At 35.0% G+C, this 27,830-nt stretch overlaps 1 protein-coding gene across 4 annotated transcripts in view; it reads right to left on the bottom strand.

Annotated features, from left to right (window-relative positions):
- Positions 1 to 27,830, bottom strand: part of Pkcdelta (Protein kinase C delta) — a 236,081-nt gene that overhangs the window by 125,324 nt on the left and 82,927 nt on the right. For all 4 annotated transcript variants that reach the window (XM_073974258.1, XM_073974260.1, XM_073974259.1 and 1 more), the window contains 3 exons: positions 16,201 to 16,943; positions 1,080 to 1,489; positions 903 to 1,018 (listed from right to left, as the gene is read on the bottom strand). In XM_073974258.1, coding sequence (XP_073830359.1) covers positions 903 to 1,018; positions 1,080 to 1,489; positions 16,201 to 16,317 — 643 coding nt within the window. In that variant the 5' untranslated portion in view covers positions 16,318 to 16,943. The remainder of the gene's footprint in view (positions 1 to 902; positions 1,019 to 1,079; positions 1,490 to 16,200; positions 16,944 to 27,830) is intronic.

Below are 27,830 nucleotides of genomic sequence, written 5' to 3'. Positions count from 1 at the left end.
GCTCAATGATATTGGACTTTTTTTCGCCGAACGGCATGCCTGATCTTAGAATTTATCTAACGAACACCTTTTGAAGGATTAAAGTTTTTACAAATGTAATTTTTATTCGTTAATTAATTAACTTGAGAATAATGTTATATTTCAACTTGAGAATAATATTATATTTTAACTTAAGCATAATATTATAAAATGTACAAACGTTTCAAAGGCTCTCTGAAAATTATTTGTATACATATTTTTGTTGATTGACATTTGTTGATACATATATTCGTTTTCATAAATTTTTTTTTTCGTATTTTGCATCGATCTTAAAATTTTTTATGTGATTAAACTCATATCCGTGCTGTGTTAAAAAAATAATAAATGGAAAAAGTATTGAAAATAAAATCTGTAATAAAGCAAATTTGCAAAGAAGTTATTATCAAAAATTTGAAGTCCGAGAAAAATTCAAGAGTGGTGCTATAAATAGCGGTTCTGATAAAAACAATATTCCGCGTTCTTGAAGTTGTAATGAACAAAGTGAAAGTTATGAATCTTCAATTAATTATATAAATAAAGAAATCAATATTCGAGATGAGTTGGGTAAGTGCATTCTAATCTTTTTGTAATAAGATGCAATTTTAAACATTTTTGTTGAAATGCGGGTTTTTCTAAGGGTTTTATACAGCAATAAATGCCTAAAGTTAAAACATTTTATGTGTGTAGAGTGTGGAGTTTTAAAAAATTTAATTAAAAGCTCTGCATTATTAAGTGGATAGTTCTAGATCTACAAAAGGATACGAGAGCATTAAAAACTCTCTCAGAGATGCCCGAAGTGTTCCGCTTGTTAACAATATTATTCACAACCTGACAAAATGATAATAATGATAATATGTAGAACAACAGAAAATTTTATAACTTACTTATGCACTGATAACCCTGCTTGCCAAAACCCCACAAAAACAAATTACAAAAGGCACAAAATGTTGGTTGGCGAAAAAATTTCGCCACAAAACGATGTCCATTAATATCGTGTGTTCTGAAATAAAAATAAATGGTTTAGTATAAACTCCAATAAGTTATAATGCATTTCTTGATACTTTTGATGTTTAATGGCACCACGACGATTTGTAATACTCCGTGGTCTGGTACGTCGATCCACATAGCCCGTTGTTTTTTCTCCATATGAACGATGTGGTGAATATGAATCCTCTTTGGAGTGTTGGCGGGGTAATTCATAACTTGAATATCTGCTATGCTGGGGATGATGTAGCAATGATGAATTGCTATTGTACAAATCACTGTAATAACCGCTGCTGCGTTCGGCAATACTTGATGTTCCGTCTCTACTATCTCGATCACGATCTCTGTCCCGATCTCTGTCACGTTCTCTCAGACGTACACCACCACCGCTGCTTGATGTACTATTGCTGCTGCCACCGAGGCCTAATAATGCTGCAGCAGAACTACTGGCACTACCTCCCGTGAAGTTTGACGGTTTGTAGCGATTCTAAAAATAAGTAAAAGAAAAAAATATAAATAAATAAACACACTGTGAGCGATCATTGGATTTTATTTGTGGTAAAACACAGAAAAAACATAAACAATGGAATCAATGGTGGAACATTTTATACATGAAATACTTATACAAATACCAATCTAAAAAAAACTGTTGTAATTTTTGTGGCCAGAGATAGACGATGTTTTTTAAACCCTACACGATATATTAAAAGAAAATCAATAACTTGTTGGTGGTAATAGGACCGTTATTTTGGAGCGAAACTATTAGTCGGAATGTTTATCAGGTGGTTACGAAACTTTGGGAAACTTACAGAAGAATTATGTGTTTGTGAATAAAAGCTTGTAAAGAAATATCATATAACGGAATGGACTTCAGAGTGTCAGTAGTGGAAAAATAACTGTAACTATTTTTTCATTACTAAAAAAATCGGTAGAAATTAAAACAGAAAATTATGAATAAAGGCTTAAAATATATGTTAGCAGCACTATTGTTAGCGGTAAGTACCGCCGACAAGTTTATTTTCGTCGCTTACTTACCGAAAAAATCGGTAATATTAGAAGTTATTGACACTTAATGAAAAATAATAAATACAATTTTTCATTTGACATTTATTTCCTTTATAAAAGTTTTCATTTCAAATTTTCATAGAACATGAATTGAGCCCCAGCTCTAGGCTTATTACAGTGTTTTATTTAACTTGCTTCGGTGTCCGTTTAGTTCAAATCTGGTAACTCATTTTTAACACAGTTGCAGTTGACCAATCGAATTAAAACTTTGCACACTTTCAGATTGCGATGACAATACAGATTCAGATTGGATGAAATCAAAACCAATAGTTGTCCATTTTTCCCGTGTTTTTACATTGTTTCATTTATCTTGCTTTTCAAATGTGGTAACTCATTTTTGACACAGTAGCAGTTGACCAATTGAACTAAAACTTTGCACTCTTTTTTGGATTTGGATGACAATACATGAATATGAAACCAAAACCAATATATGTAAGTCAATTTTTCCTATCGCACCATATAACGGTACCACCCGATTTCAGGTAATTTGAAAATTTTGACTTCATTTTTAGCCCGAATTGGCTCAAACTTGGCATTTGGAGTTCCCAATAGTACAGGAATTCCCCCACTAAAAATTGTGGAAATCAAGGTTTAGTATAGTGCCCATATAGCGGTACCACCCGATTTAATTCAAATATATTAACTCATTTTTAACACAATTGCAGTTGTCCAATCGAACTGAAACTTTGCTCACTTTTCAGACTTGGATGACATGAAGCCAAAACCAATATGGGTCCTATAGCCCCCATATAGTGGTACCACACAATATAAGGAGTTTTGAGGATTTTGTCTCATTTTAATCGTAATTAGCTGTAACTTGGCATTTGGAGTTCCCAAATGTACAGAAACTTCTCCACAAAACATTTTGTACATGGGTCAGATTTTGGTGTAGCTCCCATATAACGAAAGAATCCGATTTCAGCCAATTTAAAGTTTTTATCTACATTTTCGACCTAAATTGACTGTAATTTGGTTATGGAGGTTCTCAGTGGTCAAAAAATGTATTTACTAAAAAGTTAAAAATAAAAGATAACACTGTGCTACAGTTAAAATTTGCAGGGGTTCTAATGCGTAAATTCGGTTTTGTGGGAGTCCACAGGAGACGAAAATACCTTTGGTTTCTTTGGGTCACTTCGGTTTTTATTTTATAACGGTAAATGTAGTGAAAAATGGGCTTTCTTGCATTTTCAACTTTAAACGGACATTACTTCTTTTTTCCACAACCGATTTGCACACACTGTTTTTCATTATATAGCGGAGAGTAATGACTTTCGAATAAGCCAAAGATTTTTAAAATTGGTTAACAAATGGCTAATTAATAGTGGTTTAAGTGTGACAAAAACGCATTAAAAGCAGTAAAATGTTTTTCCTTGTGAATGCGTTATGGCATTTTTTGTGTTTCAACTTTTTGGTTTTTTTTTCATATTTTCCTTTATAAAACATTGATACCTTGTTCGTAATTGTTAAGCAGGATAATCACAATTAGAATCATACATGCTAAGATACCCATCTTTTATAAAGGAAAATATGAAAAAAACCAAAAAGTTGAAACACAAACAATGCCATAACGCATTTATTTTTCAACCGATTTCGTTGGTTTTTTCCCATTTTGGAAAGCCAACTAAATTTCCTACATGCTAACTGTAAATAATTGTACTGTTAGGTATCATTTACGCAGCCTAGAGCACAAGGAAAAACATTTTACTGTTTTTAATGCGTTTTTGTCACACTTAAACCACTATTAATTAGCCATTTGTTAACTAATTTTAAACATCTTTGGCTTGTTCGAAAGGCACTTCTCTCCCCTTTATAATGAAAAACAGTGTGTGCAAATCGGTTGTGGAAAACAGAAGTAATGTCCGTTTAAATTTGAAAATCCAAGAAAGCCCATTTTTCACTACATTTACCGTTATAAAATCAAAACCCGAAGCGATCCAAAGGAACCAAAGGTATTTTCGTCTTCTATGGACTCCCACAAAACCGAATTTGTGCATCAGAAATCCTGCAAAACAATTTTGTCCACTTTTGTATCATAGTGTAATTAAAAAAATTAAGTTTCAGTGTTTTATTTATAAATGCACTTAAAACTAGAAAATAATTTGTCGCTTAGGCTCAATAACTATATTCTTCACATGATGGAATCCCTCAACTAAAACGCTTGCATTTAAATTAAAAATGGTGGCAAAATGAAACGGCAAGCGTTTTATTTGAGAGATTCAATCATGTGGATGAATATACCCAGCAAACCAAAAGTCTGATGTCCGACACGTCTGAACAATTTCGGAAGCAAAGTCTTTCAGATTTCGTTCCGATTTCTAAACGATTTTTCGGAGAGGAAATTGTTAAGATTTTGTACCGATATCGTTCCGATTTCGGAATGAATGTCGGCAAGAAATTTCCTTTCCGAATTTCCCAAGGATTTTCTTCAGATTTCGTTACGAAATCGGACCGAAAACGATCCGATGTCGCTCCGACATTTCGTTCCGAAATTATGTCAACCACTTCATACAACTTTCATTAAGATATCGTTACGATTTCGGATCAGATATCGGACGTATCGTCCGAATTTTGTTCCGATATCGTTACGATGTCGGTACGATTGGTTTGCTGGGTAGTTATTGAGGCTAAGCGACAAATTATTTTCTAGTTTTAAGTGCATTTATAAATAAAACACTGAATCTTATATTTTTACAGTGTTTTATTAAACATGCTTTGGTGTGTGTTTAGTTCAAATCTGGTAACTCATTTTTAACACGGTTGCAGTTGACCAATCGAACTAAAACTTTGCACACTTTTCAGATTTGGATGACAATACATGAATATGAAATCAAAACCAATATTGGTCCATTTTTACACTGTTTTACAGTTTTTTATCTAATTTGCTTTTCAAATCTGGTAACTCATTTTCAACACAGATGTAATTGACCAAGCGAACTAAAACTTGGTACACTTTTCAGATTTGGATGACAATACATGAATATGAAACCAAAATCAATATGGGTCCATTTTTCCTGTATCCAGCGGTACCACTCGATTTAAGGTATTTTATCGTAATTTTAAGCCCGTATTGGCTGCTTTTTGACAAATAGGTACAGAAACGTACCCATTAAAAATTATGGACATAGGTCCAGTTTTGGTATAGCCCCATATAGCGATACCGCCCGATTTCAAGTGTTTTTACAGTGTTTTATTTAACTTGCTTTGGTGTGTGTTTAGTTCAAATCTGGTAACTCATTTTTAACACGGTTGCAGTTGACCAATCGAACTAAAACTTTGCACACTTTTCAGATTTGGATGACAATACATGAATATGAAATCAGAACCAATATTGGTCCATTTTTACACCGTTCTACAGTGTTTTATCTAATTTGCTTTTCAAATCTGGTAACTAATTTTTCACACAGTTGCAGTTGACCAATCGAACTAAAAATTTATACACATTTCAGATTTGGATGACAATACATGAATATGAAATCAAAACCAATATTGGTGCATTCGTACAGTGTTTTTACGGTGTATAACTTCACCCCCTTTAAAATCTGGTAACTGATTTTTAAAACGGTTGCAGTTGACCAATCGAAGTAAAACTTTGCACACTTTTCAGATTTAGATGACAATATGTGAATATGAAACCAAAATCAATTTGGGTCCATTTTTCCTATAGCCCCCATATTTTGCTGTTCCCGTATTTTGCTGTTCAAATCTGTAACTCATTTTTCACACAGTTGTAATTGACCAAGCGAACTTTGCACACTTTTCAGATTTGGATGACAATACATAAGTATGAAACCAAAACCAATATGGGTCCATTTTTTCCTGTAGCTCCAATCCAGCGGTACCACTCGATTTAAGGTATTTTATCGTCATTTTAACCCCGTATTGGCTGTTTTTTGACAACTAAGGTTTCCAATGGTACAGAAACGTACCCATTAAAAATTATGGACATAGGTCCAGGTTTAGGTATAGCCCCCATATAGCGGTACCGCCCGATTTCAAGTGTTTTAAGGATTTCATCTTAATTTTTATACCGAATTGCGTGTAACTTGGCATTGGAAATACCAGTGATACAGAAATTTCTCCACCAAAAATTGTGACATAGGTCCAGGTGTTGGTATAGCCTCCATATAACGGCTCCACCCGGAAACTTATATGTTTTTATTTGTTCATGGATGATGGATCATTGAGCCTCACCATTTAAGGAAATTTTTAAATATATCGTCTTTATTGATCGGGGACGCAACTACCGTTGTCTCGAAAATTTTTTTAATTTGCAAGCAGATGCACTCATAAGTTTAGCAAATATAGCGATTATAAAACAATAGGCCCCCGAAATTCGTCTACAAATCAAAGGTTTTGGTGCAAATTTGATGGAAATCGGTTTTTGCAGAAAAAATATATCGAAAAAGTAAAATTTTCTTTCCATAAAAACCTAAGTTGGGTTTGATTTTTATTCATAAAGGTATGGCGTTTTTTTAAATATTGCAAAGGGAAGTACTCCGCTCACTTCGAAATTCAAGAAAATATACATTCTATTTTCAACGAGGGTCATCCCTGTACATTCCCTGAAAATTTCAGGAAAATCGGTTCAATAGTTTTGTAGATGTAACATATTCTAAAATGTGGGCGTGGCCAAGTCTTTAAGTCATTAAAAGTAGGTAAGGTCGGAGACACAACCTTGCCTCTGAAAATTTCAACTGATGTCATTACCAACGAACGACATTTGATTTTTATTTATACTTGCAGAAAAATATATGATAGAAATATGTTTGGATCCAAACAAATATTTGTTTGGGACTGATTGCAAACAAATATATGTTTGGATCCAAACATAATTTGTTTGTGTCCAAACAAATATATGTTTTCAACATTTTGTGACATATCTCAATTTTATATGTTTGGGTACCAACATATTTTTTATGTTAGAACATATTTTTTACGGGTGGAGAGGATTTTTGTCAAAGAGAGTAACAACAAGGCCCCGCAGCTGCGGAATGCTGTTTTATAAAAAAGAGCTGTGTGAATGGTGTAATAGGAGACGATGAAGCTTTGCGGTCAAACAGGTGCATTTCGTGCTTTGTTGTTCTTAACCAACGTAGCAAACGAAGAGGTAAAGAAAAAAAAATGGTATTAATTATGTTGGTAATCTTTCATCAGTGTTCTAGAGAACATCGTTGAGTAAAGACGGTAAAGTGAGTGAATAAATCAGTGTTTTGTTTTTTCTTAAAGAAATTGTGCTTTTTAGTAAATTATATGTCCAATACATTTTATAATTGAATCAAAAAAGGTGAATGGAAATATTTTATTGGACAAGGAAAAAATTGCATTTAATATTGGTAATTACATCAATACATTTTTCATATACATACATACACACATACATACATACATACATAAATACATACATGTATATTTGAAATATGGATGTACCTATTTATTACATTATATAATCATTCCAGATGCCGAGTTAAGATATTTCTCCCATATATATTTTCATCCGATTTGATCTTTATTTACATTTTTAGAGTGGTGTAGGGTATCGTAAAGTCAGTACCGCCCACTTTGATATTTTCCTTTCTGGTTTAATTAATGTTTTACCCTCCACCAAAATGTGGAGAGTATAATTGACTTTGTTATTCCGTTTATAACACATCGATCAGCCTAATATTCTAAGTCGATATAACGATGCCCGTCTATCCGTCCGCATTTTAAAATCAAGAAGAAATTTGGTACAGAAGGTTTTAATACTCTTAGGATGTTTGGTGTCGGTCCACGTTTTGACATATCCCCCATACTACCTCCCGACGGTACCTCCCGAACTCCCAAAAATTTGTCGGTATAAAACCACGTTTCCATATAGCCCCCATAGAACGGTACCTTCTGATTTTCGGCATTTTGAATATTTTTTGATATTTTGGTATTTGGTCTCTTTTTGATGCTACAGAATTTTCCACCAGAAATTTGTCGGTATAGGTCCACGTTTTCAAGTAGCCCCAATAGAGCGGTTCCTCCAGATTTTCGGTATTTTTAAAATTTTAGCCTTATTATTATACGGAAATGACTCAAATTTGGTATTAATTATTCGATATGTGCATAAAACATGCTAACAGAGAATTGTGGGTATCGGTGTGGAAGTGGTATTGCGGGTTCTCAAATTGGAAGGTATACCGATGCCGTTCATCATTGTGAAAGAACTAGTCAGTACACTATTGACTGTAGCGGGTTCTCAAATTGGAAGGTATAAAATAAAAATGGTGGTCGCAGTATTTAAGATAGAGCTTTATAATTTGGTACAGACGTTTCTATTGCTCTTGATACGATATAAATGTGTCTCGTCGATTAGACACCAAGTATGTTTGGACGAAATCAGTCAGAGAGTCGATTTAGCCATGTCCGAATGTATGGTTGGGGCCCACGGTAACTCTCGAACGGATTAACCGATTTGGTCCAAATTTAGGTTCTCGTAATATTTTGTCCCAGTTTAGATCAAGGTACCCGAACCTCCCACACCAAATTAAAAAAAAAAATTCCACACAAAAACGACCAATATAAGTGCATGTTTTGATATATACCTCCCGATTTAACATATGAATACCTCCAATACTGCGAAATTAAGTTCGTCCGGTCTCCTATATTTTATACTACTAGACCCGGGTTCGCGTTGCTGGCCCATCGTATTGAGTTTTAATGACAACTTTTTATGGACTTTATGCTTTACCATGTCCAGGGACGTACGCAGGGGGCCCGGGCCCCCCGAAATGGTTTGGTCGACTACAATTTTTTGAGCTACTTTAACAAATTATTACGTTTTTTCTCTAAAATAACTTTTATTTTTGAAATTTTGAAAAGAAAACTTAGATTGTTCTGAAGTTTATGTACTAATAATGTATTTTATGAACAAGTTGTCTAAGAAATATTTAATTTTTTTTGTTTGAATACTCTTTTTGAGAAAAACTTCCAGTAAAATCTGAAGTACTTCTATATCTCATGTAATTTCATAATCAAATAATAAAGGCTCGAGGAGTTCTGCAATAAATACAAAAGGTCTTGAGGCTTTAAACTCATTCTGTATTCAAAAAATGACGAGTTTAGTATTGTGCGGATTGGAAGTGCATAAAAAGAAATGTTTACTGGACTATATGTACGATATATCAATTGTTTTCCGTGGAGTATATCTCTAAAACCAATTAGACAATTGTTTTACTACCTTCATTTTTTATATCCTTCACCATAGTATGGAGGGTATATTAAGTTTGTTTTTCCGTTTGTAACGCATTGAAATACTCATTTGCGACCCTATAAAGTATATATATTCTTGATCAGGGTAAAATTCTGAGTCGAACTGTGCACGTCCGTCCGTCCGTCCGTCTGTGGTAATCACTCTAGCATCCACAAAAATGGAGATAGGACTCTGAAATTTTGGGAAAATGCGTCTTTTGTTTACAGGCAGGTCAAGTTCGATGATGGGCTATATCGGTCCACGTTTTGGTATAGCCCCCATGTAACGGTACCCCCCGATTTACGGTATTTTGACGTTTTTAGCTACATTTTCAAACCGATTTATCTATAATTTGACATTTAGGGTTCTTAAGTATCAATAAACTTATATAACGAAAGTTGTGGACATAGGTCCACGTTTTGGTATAGCCCCATATAACGGTACCCCCCGATTTACGGTATTTTGACGTTTTTAGCTACATTTTCAGACCGATTTAGCTATAATTTGACATTTAGGGTTCTTAAGTGCCAATAAACTTATATAAGAAAACTTGTGGACATAGGTCCACGTTTTGGTATAGCCCCTATATAACTGTACCCCCCGATTTACGGTATTTTGACGTTTTTAGCTACATTTTCAGACCGATATAGCTATAATTTGACATTTAGAGTTCTTAAGAGTCAATAAACTTATATAACAATATTTGTGGACATAGGTCCACGTTTTGGTATAGCCCCCATATAACGGTACCCCCGATTCACGGTATTTTGACGTTTTTAGCTACATTTTCAGAACGATTTAGCTATAAATTGACATTTAGGGTTCTTAAGTGCCAATAAACTTATATAACAAAGCTAGTGGACATAGATCAATGTCATGGAATAGCCCCCATATAACGTTACCGCCCGATTTCAGGTATTTTGAAGTTTTAACTCGCATTTCTAGACCGAATTAGCTACAATTTCATATTTAGGGCTCTTAGTGACCAAACAACTTATATTCGAAAAAATTATGAACACAGGTACATGTTTTGGTATAGCCCCATAAAACGGTACCTCCTGATCTACTTGATCTACTTGAGCTGTAATTTGTAATATTTGCCATTTGAAGTTCTTAGTGGTCACCACACCTCTCCACCAAAATTGTCTGAAATATTGGGAAAATGCGTCTTTTGTTTGCAGGCAGGTCAAGTTCGATGATGGGCTATATCGGTCCACGTTTTGGTATAGCCCCCATATAACGGTACCTCGGTATAACGGATTTCGGTATCCCCATATAACGGATTTTCGGTATTTTGAGAATTTTACCTACAAGTTTTAACCGAATTATCTATAATTCGAACATTTGACATTTGAAATTCTTAGTGGTCACCACACCTCTCCACCAAAAAATGTCAAGAAAGGTCGATGTATTGATAAAGCTCCCATATTTTCAGTAATTTGATGATTTTAACTACAATATTAAACCGAACTAGCAGTAATTTGACATTTGAAGTTCTTAGTGGTCACAACAACTCTCCATAAAAAGTTGTCAACATAGGTCCATGTTCGGATATAGCTCCCATATAACGGTACCTCCCAATTTTCAGTAATTGGCAATTTTAGCTAAAATTTTTAACCGAACTAACTGTAGTTTGACATTTGAAGGTTGTAGTGGTCACCACACATCTGCATCAACAATTTTCAACATAGCCCCACTATAACGATACTTCCCGATTTTCGCTACTTTGAGGATTTTACTTAAAATGTTTAACCGAACGTAGGTCCATGTTTTGGTATAGCCCCAAAACAAACCTCCCGATTTTCCGTACATTAGCTTTATTTTTTGGACGAACTTTCTGTAATTTGAAATTTAAAAGCCAACAAAAATTGTTCATTTAAGTTCATATTTTCGTATAGCCCACATACCTCCGAACTAGCGGTTAATGACATTTGAAGTTCCCACGTTATGTACCGATTTTCGGTATTTTGAGGATTCTAGCTACAATTTTTAACCGAATTAGGAGTTATTTGACATTAAAGGCTCCCATCAAAAACTGTCAACATAGGTCCATGTTTTATTATAACCCCTATATAACGGTACCTCCCAATTTCTAGCCCACCAAAAATTGTCAACATGCATAGTTAGATATAGGCACCATAAAAAAGGGCATACCGAATGAAACATTTTATGTACATTATCTGACATTTTAACGTAGGAGGGTATGAAAAGTTCGGTCCGGCCGAACTTAGCGCTTTTTTACTTGTTATTATTTATTTAATTTATTATTCTTTTCTGGAGTTAATTATTGGTATACCAATAACATTAATAGGGTTTTTAGATATATTTTCTTATCAGAATCAGTCCTCGCGGTAAAAATGTGTTCAGTTGATAACTTAATAAGGCAAAAATAAGACAAAACTGTTTTAATGGGGCTGAAGTTAATGTCTGATATATGGATATGTACTTTAAAGAAGAAGATCTACTGGAAATCTTTGAAATAGAATCGAAAATGCCAAATAAGAGCTACTGTGGTTACAAATTCTGCGATACATTAAAACATAAACCTATATGGGTAATATTCATTTGAAAGATTTTTTAGTTATTGCGTCAATTCTGTTGGAGAATTTGGTTAAAAACTTCAAACTACCAGGCGGCATTTTTGTATGGGGACTATACTGAACGTGTTCTGATATGTTAAATTTCAAATCTAAACATCCAAAGGCTAATTTATTATACTCTGTTCCAAATTTCAAAGTTATATCTAAAATATTGTAAACTCTCTCTCTATTGGGGTAGGTACCCCACCTCCTCCGAAATTCATAAAATTTACTTTACCACGGCAAACCTTGAGCATTTGCTGCAAATTTCATGGAAATTGGTTTAGTAGTTTTAAAGATATAAAATATTTTAAAAAGTGGGGTCCGTGTTGTTGCAGAACTGATACGAATAAACTAAATGCTTAATGAAAATTTTATGTTACAAATCAAATTCTTAAATCAACAGAAATGCATCTAAATGTACTTATGTCTACCAGTTACACTCGTTACAATATTTTAAAAAGTGGGCGTAGTCAAATTTTCTATCCAAAAACCTATGTTGGGTTATGGCGAACATTAAAAAATATACATACATATATATATATATATATATATATATATATATATATATATATATATATATATATATATATATATATATATATATATATATATCCAAATTGGTCCAGTCGTCCTCAATTAATCCAGTTACCAACGAATGACATGATTATTATTTGTAAAGATATGGCGTTTTTTAAATATGGCATAGGGCATATTTTCACCATGGGCCATGCCATCAGGAAAATCGGTTAAGTTGTTTTTTTAGATGTAACATATTTTATAAAGCCAAGCATTTTGACCCGAATAAGTAGGTAAGATGGTAGACACTACCATAATTGTCTCGCAAATTAATTTCCAAACCGATGTATTCGTTACTATTGTAACTATAGCATTTTAAAAAATATTTTTTTAGAGTGTCATTAGCTTGTAGACAATTTAATGACAATGTCACCGTAAATAGTCAACAAATTGGTGATATGATGGCACTTAGAACTCAAACAAGAATGTGGGACATATATGAGATCTACATAAGTAAATACGATGGATTGGGAAGGCGTCACAACAACAGCTAAAGGTGACGCACTGTGTTATAGCTGCCATGACGTAAAGCATGAGTTTGGTTGTGGATTCGTAGTTAGTCGGAGACTAAAACATCTGGTATCCAGCTTCACCCCAGTGAATGAAAGACTTGCTGCAATTCGAATAAAAGCTAAATTCTTCAAGATCAGCTTTATTTGCGCTCATGCTCCCACTGAAGAAAAGGACGAACAGACCAAAGACATATTTTACGAGCGCTTAGAAGAAACATATGACCGTTGCCCTGCCCATGACATTAAAATCATTCTAGGCGATTTTAATGCCAAAATTGGAAAGGAGAATATCTTTGGCCCAACAGTCGGGAAATTCAGTCTCCACAGTGAAACATCTGACAATGGTATGAGGCTGATAGACTTTGCAGCTGCAAAAAACATGGTAGTTAGCAGTACCAGATTTAATCATCTCGATATTCATAAGGGCACCTGGCTGTCTCCAGATCAGAAAACAAGAAACCAAATTGATGATGTTGTGATAGATGGAAGACATTCATCAAGCGTGTTGGATGTACGATCGTTCCGAGGCGCAAACATTGATTCGGACCACTACCTTGTTGCAGCAAAAGTACGCACCCGCTTAAACGTAGCAAACAAAGTACGAACAGACACAACACGAAAGTTAACATCGGTAAGCTGCAATCACGACAGATAGCCACAGCATATTCTACTCAACTAGCCCAATTGCTTAATCAAAGCACTCCTCATCCCGATAACATATCAGCGCAATGGCAAACAGCCGCAAAATCCATACTTGGATACCAGAGACCTCCACCAAGCAATCCATGGTATGATCAGGAGTGTCGTGCTGCCACCAAAGAGAAAAATGCGGCATATAGGGCTACTTTACAATCCGTAGCAACGCGTAGCATACGAGAGAGATACAGGGAGAAAATGAGAGAGCAGAAACGTCTTTTTCGCAGGAAAAAGATAGAGATGGAAAAGCGGGAGTGTGAAAAAATGGAGGTGTACAGGAGCCAGAATGAAGTCTGAAAATTCTACCAAAGAGTCAAGCATCAAACTGATGGCTTTGGTACAGGCACATCCTCCTGTAGAGACCAGCAAGGTAATTTGGTAACTGATACAGATAGTGTACTCAGGATATGGAAAGAACATTTTTCAAATCTGTTGGTATCCAAAGCAGCGAAGACGACGAAGATACCACAGTCCCAATCCCAGAAGATGGTATTGAATATATACCGCCCAGCCAAGATGAGGTAAAGACAGCAATAAATCGACTGAAGAATAATAAGGCAGCAGGGGCCGATGGCCTACCAGCCGAGCTGTTCAAAATCGGAGGCCACACGCTGATAAGGTGTATTCATCAGCTAGTTAGCACCATCTGGCAGGAAGAACGAGTACCCGATGATTGGAACCCGAGTATCCTGTGACCCGTCCATAAGAAGGGAGATAAGACTGTATGCTCTAACTATAGGGGCATAAGTGTGCTCCCTATTGCCTACAAGATCGTGTCAGGGATATTGTGCGAACGACTAAAGCCTATGGTCAACGAGATAATTGGACCATACCAATGCGGCTATAGACCTGGTAAATCCACCATTGACCAGATATTTACCCTGCGGCAAATCCTGGAGAAGACCCAAGAGATGCAGATCGACACCTACCACCTTTTTGTCGATTATAAAGCAGCCTTCGACAGCCCGCTGCGTTCAAAGGTATTCCAAGCCATGTCTGAATTTGGTATCCCCGCAAAACTCATCCGGATTTGTAAAATGACTTTAACTGACACGAGGTCCTCAGTTAAAATAGGAAAGAACCTCTCAGAAGAGTTTGGTACCAAAAGACAAGGAGACAGCCTTTCGTGTGACCTCTTCAACATCCTGCTAGTAAAGGTTATACGAGAGGCAAACGTCAAAAGAAGTGGCACAATCTACACCAATAGTCACATGTTACTTGCTTATGCTGATGATATAGACATCATGGACCGATCAGTAAAAGATGTAACTGATACCTTTATAAAGGTCGAAGGAGAATCTGCTAAAGTGGGTCTGGCGGTAAACGGTAAGAAGACCAAGTTAATGGTGTCGACGCGCAATGCGTCCATTGAGCTCGGACCGACTGTGGAAGTTGGTTCCTATAATATTGAGGTAGTAAAAGACTTCGTCTACCTCGGTACCTCCGTAACACACAACAAACGACATCAGTTGTGAAATAACACAACAGATGCTACTTTGGTTTAAGTAAGCATTTTAAAAACAAAGCCACATCTCGTCAAACAAAAATAATGCTCTACAAAACACACAAACACAAAACACGCGCAAGCAGACATGGCAGTGCTTGGTGTGTTTGAGAGAAAAATTCTTCGAAAGATCTACGGACCAATCTGCGTCGACGGTGAATATCGACGTCGCATGAACCACGAGCTGTATCTGCTATAAAACGACATCAATATTGTTAAAAGTATCGAGATGCAGCGATTGCGTTGGCTAGGCCATATCATAAGAATGAGCGCTGATGAACCCGCTAAAAAGGCGTATGAATACATGCCGCATGGCGGTGCACGCAGGCCAAGGAATAGATGGCGCAAACAAGTGGATGATGAGATTAAAAGGCGCGGTATTCCAAAGTGCAAAGCAACAAATAGAGAGGAATGGAGATCTGTTCTTAGTTCGGCCTATAGAACAAATGTTCTGTAATGGGCCAGCTAAGTAAGTAAGTAAGAATTAAAAATGCCAAATAAGAGCTACTGTGGTTAAAAACTCTGGGATACATTAAAACGTAAACCTACATGGGTAGTATTCATTTGCGTTACATCGTAGCAAAGTTGATATTTTCTACTTTCATTAGCAGGTTTTGCTTTTATTATACTCCATATAGAAGCGGAGATATTCGCTTTGAAATAAAATGTTGACTTTTTCTCCAAATAAGTTTTTTGCCCATTCCGACCACTGAATATTATCCGACCATCACCAAAATCAATAGGCTTCTTCCCCTGGAAGAAGCGTGATTACAAGGTTTAGATGGACAGACGGACGGACACACATAGCCAGATCGACTCAGCTCGTAGACATTCATTTTATTGTATATATGTATAGGTTTACGACCATTATTTCGATGCGTTACAAACTTTTTGGCCAAAACCCACTTATAATATCCTCCCCACATTGTGGTGTAGGATATAAACATTTTAAGGGGGTAGGGTCATAAAGGAATACTTGAGCAAATAATAATGTATCTGAGTGCGTGTGAGATATATTTTGTTTATACAATTTTTACAAAAACTTACATCGTATGCATACTGTTGTTGCTGCTGCTGCAGACTTCGTGAAGAGCGCGGCCGTTGACCGCTAGAGTTGCTACCATTTGATTTTTGTTTGCGCACTTGGGCGCGTGTAAACATCATCTCGTGGCCGTCTTGTATAGCTTATGGTGCCGCTGCGTTGAAACTATTCAGAGTAGAGAGTGTTGCTGGTCGCTGATGTTATTCTTGTTCGAATTTTCTCAAAGAATTTTTGTCTGTGTGTTGTTTTTATTTTTACTGTAATATTTGGTTTGTGTTTTCGTCAATTTTTTTGTTTTTCTCAACACCTTTTGCTCTTTGGCAATGATTTGTTTTTCATAGTTTTGTAGAGCATCAAATATTTGGACGAAGGAGTGGTTCATTGTTTTCAAATGCAGATTTTCAAATGCAGATTTATTCTCCGTCCACGACACACATGCATATCAGATAGTTCATTTTAATGGTTTATGTGCATGCGTGAATTTTCTCTGTTGGCTGTATTTTAATAGACATATAGGACAAGTGTTTATGTTCCTTTTGTTTATTTTGATTTTTCTCTCTTTTTTGTGTTTTTCTTTAGTTGAAATTTATGATTTCTTCGTGTTGATTTGTTGCTCAATTTTACTTTTAATCACAACAATATTGTTTTATTTTGACCGGTTTATTTTGTCAGCTGTTTTTTTTGGCTATCATTCGAAAATTTCCACAATTAAAAATAATTTCACTGGCAGTTCGTTTGAAAATTGGATCTGCAAATAAATAATTGAAAAAAGAAATATTAATTTTTTAAACGAATAAAATTCAGTTTATGTAAAAACATGCGCAAAAATGACTTCTTTTGACGGGAATACTTTTTCTACACAACACTATTTATAAGTGTGGTAGCGATCTGTGAATGCTCAACCCTAATTACTAATTTTTCATGAATTTATTTAAAAGAAACTACCCATAGTTCTTTCTCTTATCTGAAAGAGCACACCTTATACTGCTTTTGCAATTTTTGTTGCATAGTTTTGTGGTAAATGGCTACCTGTGAAACCCTATTCTTGTAAAAGAGTTTTGCGGTGTCAACGATAGCTCGAAAACGAATGAGACGATCTTCGTACATTTTTGTGGGCGTTAATAATCTTGTTTTTAAACGTAACAGAATTTTAAAAAATCTTTTTAAAAACAAGTAAGAAGGCTATAGTCGGACGGGGCCGACCATGTAATACCCTACACCACTTCCTCTGGGCACTATTTTTTTCCATTAAATTTATTTTATGCGATTGGAACAAGTTATGTGTTAATTTCTTAATTTTATAAGGGACAGACGTGTCTTAAAAAAACTAAAATTTGTATAAGGAAAATAAAAAAATTTTAACGGACACGGTGCCCTTGGACTAACTTTAAATGAAAAGTTCTTACACCTGGGAAGTTTTTACGGATTCTGAAACTGCAATGTTCATAAAGCAACATTTTGTGAACTTTGACCGGTATTTAAAAAACCCTCCGGCGATTTTTTGGTTTTTCGATTTTTATACCCTACACCACCTTGTGGTAAGGGGTATTATGCCTTTGTTCATTAGTTTGTAACAGGCAAAAGATAACGAGATAGACCCATAGTTCCTTTTAGGGATATACATAGAATCACTTTCTGAGTCGATTTACGCATGTCCGTCTGTCTGACCGTCTGTCCATGTATTTTTTTATAAACAAAGTACAGGTCGCATTTATTGCCCGATTCGCATGAAAATTGGGGAAGATAGTTTTTTGGCCAAAGGACGAACTTTATTAATTTTGGTAAAAATCGCTTCAGATTTGGATATAGCTCCCATATATATTTTCGCCCGATTTGAGGTATTTGATGCACCAAACACGCTGTATCTGTCCAATTTTGATAAAATTTGAAATGTGTAATGGAATTAGGTCTATAGATAAATGTGCTAAATTATATCGAAATCGGTTCAGATTTGGATATAGCTCCCATATCAATTTTTGGCCGATTTTTGGTATTTGGTGCACGAAAGCCGTTATATACGTCCGATCTCAATGAAATATGGAATGTGTGACGGAATTTAGTCTAGAAAAAAGTGTGCCAAATTTTATCGAAATCGGTTCGGATTTGGATATAGCTCCCATATATATTTTCGCCCGATTTAAGGTATTTGATGCACCAACGACGCTATGTATGTCTAATTTTGATGAAGTTTGGAATGTGTGACGGCGTTTGGTCTAGAAATATATGTGCCAAATTATATCGTAATCCGTTCACATTTGGATTTAGCTCCCATATATATTTTGCAGTGGTGTAGGGTATCATATAGTCGGCCCCGCCCGACCTTGATCCTTTCCTTACTGGTTTTTATCTATGAACATTGTAATTTTACAATCCGCAAAAACTTCCCAGGAATAAGCACCTTTTATTTATAGTTATTTGAAGCGCACCGTGCGAATCGATCATTGTAATGAACAATATTTCTATTATTTTTTACCAAAGGTACCACAAAAATTTCAAAACCTCGTACAGCATTGTAATTTGCACTAATTAAAACAAGTGAGAAAAGGCTATAGTCGGTACGGGGCCGACTATGTGATACCCTACACCACTACCTCTGTGCATAATTCTTTCACTAGAAAACATTTCTTTTAAGGAGATACGAAAGTGTTCACCTATCTGGCTTTTATACCAAATGACCTAAGGCGAACTGAATCAAAATAATTAATATTTAATTTTATATTTGACTACTATCGACATCACCACCATCAATATGCTTCTATCTCTATGAGAAAGCTTCGTGCTGATCCGATCAAAATTCCGACCTGTAGTGTGATTGCAGAAAAAGTGGAAAACGGCTATTGTGATATCTTTGTTGTTTGATAAGATATGAGAACCTACTTTACATCATTAGAAAAGTGAAACTTTCAACTTTCAATGTCAGATTTTGCTTTTGGCATACCACATATAGAAGCTGAGATATTCGCTTTGGAAAAAAAGTTTTCTTTTTATATAAATAAGATTTTTGCCCATTACGACCTCTAAATTTTATCCGACCATCACCAAAATCAATAGGCTTCTTCCCCTGCGGGACCCCCATCAACACCCAAAATTTCGTGACGATCCGATTAAAATTGCGACCTGTAGCGTGATTTCCAAAAAAATGGATAAATGGGATGTATTACCGACTATTGCAATATCTCCGTTATTTGGCGACCTACGCCGACCTAGTTTGCGTCATTGTAAAGATGGAATCTTCTACTTTCATAGTCAGGATTTGCTTTTGGAAATTCCCCAGCCAAAGCTGTGATATTCGTCATTACAATTAAAATCGCAAAAATGAAAATTTGGGTTTTATTTGCGACTATTGTGATATATTCGTTGTTTGATCACCTACGAAACCCTACTTTACATTATTAGAAAGGTCATATTTTTTACTTTCATTGTCAGATTTTGCTTTTGGTATAACCCATACAGAAGCTGAGATATTCGATTTGAAAAAACGTTGTCTTTTTACCCACATACGTTTTTTTGCCCATTTCGGCCCCTAAATATTATCCGACCATCACCAAAATCAATAGGCTTCTTCCCTTGCGGGACCCCCTTCAACACCCAAAATTTCGTGACGATCCGATCAAAATTGCGACCTGTAGCGTGATTACAAGGTTTAGAAGGACAGACGGACGGATGGACCGACACACATAGCCAGGTCGACTCAGCTCGTCGAGACATTCATTTTGGTAAATATAAGTATGGGTCTACGACCATTACTTCGATGCGTTACAAACTTTTTGGTCAAAACCAACTTATAATACCCTTCCCACATAGTGGTGTAGGGTATAAAGAATGGGAATTTCTCTATCATGATTGAAAATTTTTATACCCTCAGCCTTTAGGCTAAAGAGGGCAAAGTGTAAATACCCTCCAAAAATGTGCCTCATCGAAATAATGGTTTTAGACCTCAAGTATGTTTTTTTACGATATCCGTTTCAGACAATTTGGAGTAGCAGGGACGTACGCAGGGGGGGGCACGGGGGGGCCCGGGCCCCCCCCGAAATGGTTTGGTCGAACAAAATTTTTTAAGCTACTGTAACTAGTTATTATATTTTTTTCTCATAAAAATGTTTTATATATTTGAAGATTTCAAATTAAAACTTATATTTTCTTAATAGCCTAGACAGACGGCAGTCTTAATTTGCATTAACAGCCTTAATTCAAATTAATTTGAACATTATCCCCTTTCTTAATGCACAAAATCGAAGGAAATTTAAACTGAATTAAGCAATTTCAATATGGCAATGCTGTTGAAAATCAATTGTCTTTTGTCAAATTTCCATGTTTAAGAAAATAAAAAGGGAAAGCAAATCAGCAATTTTCGCGTTTCTTCAAAATAAGTAGTGGTCTTTCGCGAGTAGAATAGCAGCTAATCGTTTTTCACGCTTTCTAACAAATCTCTTTTTCAAATTTTTATTTTCACAAAAAATTTCATTACCCACCATACCAATTCTATCGAAAATTATATCTTCCTCAAATGTTTTTTAAAGTTTTGCAATATTTGTATAATATTAAAGACTCAAAAATATCGCGAATAAATTAAATTTATTTTTGCTTCATCGTGGTGAAAATATCAAAGGTAGAAAGTGTATTTGTTTCGCATATTTTGGCGAACTTTTGTAAAGCTTTATGAAATGGTCTGCTGGGTACAAACAAACAACACAAACAGCTGTTTCATAAATGCAGATACTATCGTCTGTCAGGGTGAAAAATTAATTCAAATTAGGACATTTTTAATGCAAATTAACTCTGCCGTCTGTCTAGGGTATAAGTTTCTGAACAGAAAATGTACATCATTAACAAGTTTTGTAAGAAAATATTTAAAACAAATTTTGTTTGTAAGCTGTTTTTGAGAGAAACTTCCAATGAAATCTGAATTACTTCTTCATGTCATATCATACCACTATCAAATGCTAATTCCTCAATGAATATACCCCATGTCAATTACACTGTGCAACAAGGTTTCTGTGCGGTGGAAATTTCCTTTTGGAGAAAATTTCCAAAAGGAAATTTTCCCCACAGGTCAAGTGTCTGAGATATCGCGCGATGAATTTTTTGAATTTTCGCCTATGATGCTTGAGAAAATAGCTTTATATCTCTGTTTGCCGTTATTGTAGCTTCGTTTTGAGATTACATGTCTTCAGTCAAATCGAATGGCGAATCTTTTTGTAGAATATTTCATTAATAAATTACCACAAGATGAGATTTTACAGCATCCAAATGTTCCACAAAAATATTGCTCAGAGATATTGTCATGTTTTCATTGTCCTTTTTGACATTTACCCGGTTTTTGTTCAGAAAAACCCTATGTTTTGTTTTTCTGTATATTCGTTATTTGTTATGTATTGGTAGGTAGACATACCCATTGGTTATCGCTTATATTGACATTTGGGATGTATCTGAAATATTTACCATATATAGCTCCCGATATGCTAAACACGTTAATGACAAATTTTCTTGGAGAATAGATCCGGTCATCTAATATTTTGAACCGGATACAGCGATATAAAACACGGATTTTGTACCGATTTTAAGTAACCGATTAAGGTTATATGTATATCATTAGAAAGCTAATAAAATTGCCAATCAGGGAAAATAATTTTTTTGATAGCATCTTACCTGAGTTCGGTGCTAAAACAAAAAAACCAGTATTCTTGAACCGTTTTTAAGGAAAAATATCACTGCGCGTAAATATGAAGATCAAAGCTTGGTGGGTTAAATATTATTTTTGCCGATGAAAGTGGATGAAGTTATGCCGTAGGTCAAACTTCTGAGTTAGAGTGAAATGGAATTTATGTCATAGGCGAAAATTCAAAAAATTCATCGCGCGATATCTCAGAAACTTGACCTATGGGGAAAATTTCCTTTTGGGTTCTTAATATACTCACTAAGGGCTTTCATCTCCAGAAGGAATTTTCCACCGCACAGACCTTGAGTTCCAATTTGTGGCACAGTGTTATTTATTCGAACTGTATAGAGCTCTCGAGGCTTAAAACTCATCCGGTTATAACAAAAATAACGAGTTCAGTATTGTGGGAATGGAAATATATAAAAAAATCTATTGAATAAAATGTATGAAGGGTCGGTCCTTCGTGGACTACATATTGAAAGCCAATTAGAAATTTGTTTTACTGCCATCGCCAAAATTTTGTTATTCTGTTTTAGACAAATTTGCTGCTAAAAAGTATGAAAAAATAATGAAGACAAATGAATTTTTGTGCGTCACTTGGTTTTTACTTATCATCACCGAAGTATAATTGTAGCCTCAGACTTTAGATAACGAGATTATATACACTAGGATTGTATCGTATAGATTTCATCAAAATAATGATTTAAGTCTTCACATATGTTTGGACGATATTCGTTTCAGCCAAGATGGAAGTACTTACCTCTCTGTTTGTCTGGCAGGTTGGAACTCATGATAACTCTCGGTCCAAGTTATGGATCTCGTAATGTTTTGTCCAAATTAAATTTAAGTCATATCGAGGTATCATAAAAATTCAAAAATGTTCATTAAAATGGTCGAAGAGACTAACCGATTCGGTCTAAAATCGAACCTAATATGGTTCGCAAGTTTACTTGCAAAAGTACATCAAGGTCCAAGAGAATATGTTTGGATAACATCTTCAGGTCTCTTATACAAGTCTAACATAACTGCAGTTTAAAGGCTGTTCGATGATTCTTTGGACATTTTGTAGTCTTGTTTACAGCGATATCCTACTTTTTGTGGACAAGTTTATGCTTCCTGACAAAGCTCTAAATACTACGGTGGCCAACTAAACAGCTTATGGGCGCGGTAACTATCGAGAGGAGTGTCTCTCAAATAATTATGTGGGGTTCAATAAGGATCGATTGTTATTTGTCAAAACTATATAGAACTAAGTCCATTAAAGTGTTTGTTATCGAGTCCAAAAACTTCTAATCGTACAATTAAGAAAACAAATTATAACGCTTCTTTTGTAACATAATATTAAAAGTAAAAATAATCCAGGTATCAGAATCTATCTCTTTCGGTAAATAACACTGTGCAAAATTTTTAAGGTAATCTTGTGCAAATAATTTGAAGTGAGGATTTTTTGAAAGTACAGACCCAAAGTACAAAAGCCCTAGTTCGGTTTTGTTGAGTCAGATACAGCTTGGATTTTATGGCCCCATCTAAACATTGTTAAATATCGACTTTTTAAACAACTCGGGGCTATATCTCTGAAACCAATGCAAATCTTCTTCTGACCTTTGCAGCAAATTTGTAGATAAGGGCCAAAATAAAATATTTGGGGAAATGAAAAAAAAAAATAAATTTTATAATACATCTAAAAATTCCATAATTTGTATACATTTCGCACCATATGTCCAAAACTGTTAAATTTTTCTTAATGTTTTCATTTGGAAACATATCAACGACAACGACAGCTGATATTCTTAAAAATTAGGCTAAGATCATCGAAATAGTGAAAATTTTGCTATAGCAACGACAACTGCAATTCTTTGTGGTTGTAAAATTCTTCGATAAACCATAACGTGGACCTGTATGATTAAAAACTTCAATATACTTCAATAAATTTTACATGGCGACATTACCGAACGTGACCCGATATTGTCTATTTTCAATTCTAAATATCCTACTCTGTAAATATTTAAAATTGTATCCTTAGTCCCAATTTACATTAAACGATTTTTCTTGCGGCAATTTTTCTCGTTCTCTTTTAAACTTGCCTCTTGCGTTTATACAGGCAATTCTGTTTCTGCAAGTTTTGTTTTCAAAACAATGAAAATAATGTTAAAAACGAAAAATATAAAAGGAATTGCCTGAAAATTGTCGGTACGAGCAATTTTTTTCCACTTCCATATCCGTTACGTGTCTCTTCTACAAACTGAGACTTGTCGCAAGTAAACTCGCCTAATGTAAATTGAGACTAAATATTATGAATTCTTTCTATTGAATTTATATACTTTGTACTTTAAAAAAACTGCTGACGGAGTCAGAAAAAATATCAATTTTGTACAGTGTTTTGTTTTTGTTAAAATAGAAATTTTGATTTTAACTGTTCAAAATTTTTAAAAATTGATTTTTTAATTCCTTTTCGATAACGGACAAGATTATTAGGTTCGTAATGATCCCACAAAAATATATGCTGATCGGTTTATTCTTTTTCAAACTACAGTGGGTACCGCAAACTGCTTTAGTAAAAACAGTGCTTTATAAGCGGGCATTTGAATGTAAGATTTTTCAAAAAAAAAAAAAAAAAAAAAAAAAATAGAAGGTAACTTAAGGTTTAATAGATTTCTTATAAAAAATGCATGAAAATGGCTTTTCTCATGCTTATAAGTGGCCATAACCCCTTATAATAGATTTACGTAACGCTACACAACATTTGAATTTTTCATGATTTTTGGTCAAGTTGTGCCCCCCCCCCCCCCGAAATGAAATCCTGCGTACGTCCCTGTGGAGTAGATCTAGCAATGTCCGAAATATTTTTTCCACATTCGATTTAAGTTCGAAGATGGGCCATATAGGTTCACTCCTTCAGGTACCTCCCCCAAAAATGTTCAAAAATTGTCGCTAATCTTGTGCGCACGATAACTCTTGTAGGGAATAACCGATTTGGTCCATACTTTGCACATCGTGTAATTTCTACCAAACTTAGATGAGGTTCCAATATGAACTCAATCGGTCCACTCCTTCGGGTACCTCCCACACAAAATTTCGGAAAAGTTCAGTTTAGGACCTGGACCCAAATCGCTTTGATTTTTGTTTACGCAAGTTGTATTCGCTGTCATCTATACGACACTGTAAGTATTATTAGGGGCAAGTCCATACTTCCTGAGAAAATAGTCTGAAAGTTACAAAAAACCCTATGACACCGTGTGTAGTGGTTGGAGCGCAAGTCTAACATAACTGCAGTTTAAAGGCTGTTCGATGATTCTTTGGACATTTTGTAGTCTTGTTTACAGCGATATCCTACTTTTTGTGGACAAGTTTATGCTTCCTGACAAAGCTCTAAATACTACGGTGGCCAACTAAACAGCTTATGGGCGCGGTAACTATCGAGAGGAGTGTCTCTCAAATAATTATGTGGGGTTCAATAAGGATCGATTGTTATTTGTCAAAACTATATAGAACTAAGTCCATTAAAGTGTTTGTTATCGAGTCCAAAAACTTCTAATCGTACAATTAAGAAAACAAATTATAACGCTTCTTTTGTAACATAATATTAAAAGTAAAAATAATCCAGGTATCAGAATCTATCTCTTTCGGTAAATAACACTGTGCAAAATTTTTAAGGTAATCTTGTGCAAATAATTTGAAGTGAGGATTTTTTGAAAGTACAGACCCAAAGTACAAAAGCCCTAGTTCGGTTTTGTTGAGTCAGATACAGCTTGGATTTTATGGCCCCATCTAAACATTGTTAAATATCGACTTTTTAAACAACTCGGGGCTATATCTCTGAAACCAATGCAAATCTTCTTCTGACCTTTGCAGCAAATTTGTAGATAAGGGCCAAAATAAAATATTTGGGGAAATGAAAAAAAAAAATAAATTTTATAATACATCTAAAAATTCCATAATTTGTATACATTTCGCACCATATGTCCAAAACTGTTAAATTTTTCTTAATGTTTTCATTTGGAAACATATCAACGACAACGACAGCTGATATTCTTAAAAATTAGGCTAAGATCATCGAAATAGTGAAAATTTTGCTATAGCAACGACAACTGCAATTCTTTGTGGTTGTAAAATTCTTCGATAAACCATAACGTGGACCTGTATGATTAAAAACTTCAATATACTTCAATAAATTTTACATGGCGACATTACCGAACGTGACCCGATATTGTCTATTTTCAATTCTAAATATCCTACTCTGTAAATATTTAAAATTGTATCCTTAGTCCCAATTTACATTAAACGATTTTTCTTGCGGCAATTTTTCTCGTTCTCTTTTAAACTTGCCTCTTGCGTTTATACAGGCAATTCTGTTTCTGCAAGTTTTGTTTTCAAAACAATGAAAATAATGTTAAAAACGAAAAATATAAAAGGAATTGCCTGAAAATTGTCGGTACGAGCAATTTTTTTCCACTTCCATATCCGTTACGTGTCTCTTCTACAAACTGAGACTTGTCGCAAGTAAACTCGCCTAATGTAAATTGAGACTAAATATTATGAATTCTTTCTATTGAATTTATATACTTTGTACTTTAAAAAAACTGCTGACGGAGTCAGAAAAAATATCAATTTTGTACAGTGTTTTGTTTTTGTTAAAATAGAAATTTTGATTTTAACTGTTCAAAATTTTTAAAAATTGATTTTTTAATTCCTTTTCGATAACGGACAAGATTATTAGGTTCGTAATGATCCCACAAAAATATATGCTGATCGGTTTATTCTTTTTCAAACTACAGTGGGTACCGCAAACTGCTTTAGTAAAAACAGTGCTTTATAAGCGGGCATTTGAATGTAAGATTTTTCAAAAAAAAAAAAAAAAAAAAAAAATAGAAGGTAACTTAAGGTTTAATAGATTTCTTATAAAAAATGCATGAAAATGGCTTTTCTCATGCTTATAAGTGGCCATAACCCCTTATAATAGATTTACGTAACGCTACACAACATTTGAATTTTTCATGATTTTTGGTCAAGTTGTGCCCCCCCCCCCCCCCGAAATGAAATCCTGCGTACGTCCCTGTGGAGTAGATCTAGCAATGTCCGAAATATTTTTTCCACATTCGATTTAAGTTCGAAGATGGGCCATATAGGTTCACTCCTTCAGGTACCTCCCCCAAAAATGTTCAAAAATTGTCGCTAATCTTGTGCGCACGATAACTCTTGTAGGGAATAACCGATTTGGTCCATACTTTGCACATCGTGTAATTTCTACCAAACTTAGATGAGGTTCCAATATGAACTCAATCGGTCCACTCCTTCGGGTACCTCCCACACAAAATTTCGGAAAAGTTCAGTTTAGGACCTGGACCCAAATCGCTTTGATTTTTGTTTACGCAAGTTGTATTCGCTGTCATCTATACGACACTGTAAGTATTATTAGGGGCAAGTCCATACTTCCTGAGAAAATAGTCTGAAAGTTACAAAAAACCCTATGACACCGTGTGTAGTGGTTGGAGCGCAAGAAAACTCTCGAACGGATCTGCCGATTCGGCCCAAAATTTGGCTTTCGTAATATTTTGTGCAAAATTAGTTCAAGTTCACTCCTTCCGGTACCTCCCCACCAAAAGTTCGAAAATGTTCGGAAAATTTGTGCGTGCGATAACTCTTGAAGGGAGTAACCGATTTGGTCCATACTTTGCACATTATGAAATTTCTACCAGACTTAGATGAGGTTCCAATATGGACTCAATCGGTAAACTCCTTCGAGTACCTCCCACACAAAATTTCGGAAAAGTTAAGTTTAGGACCTGCTCTCGAATCGCCTTGGCTTTTGTTGTAACATCTTGTATTCGCTGTCTCCTATGCGAAGGTACAAGTTTCCTCAGGGGCAAGTCCATACTTCCTGAAAAAATAATCTGAAAGTTGAAAAACTAACCCTATGACACCCATGTTTATGGGTGGAAGCGCAAGATAATTCTCGAACGGAAATGCCGATTCCGG

This window comes from Musca autumnalis, unplaced genomic scaffold, assembly GCF_047663935.1.
Source record: "Musca autumnalis isolate F117 unplaced genomic scaffold, ASM4766393v1 scaffold_3, whole genome shotgun sequence".
NCBI classification, from domain to species: domain Eukaryota; kingdom Metazoa; phylum Arthropoda; class Insecta; order Diptera; family Muscidae; genus Musca; species Musca autumnalis.
The sequence above is the reverse complement of the archived record's forward strand: the minus strand, read 5'-3'. Positions and strand labels throughout refer to the sequence as shown.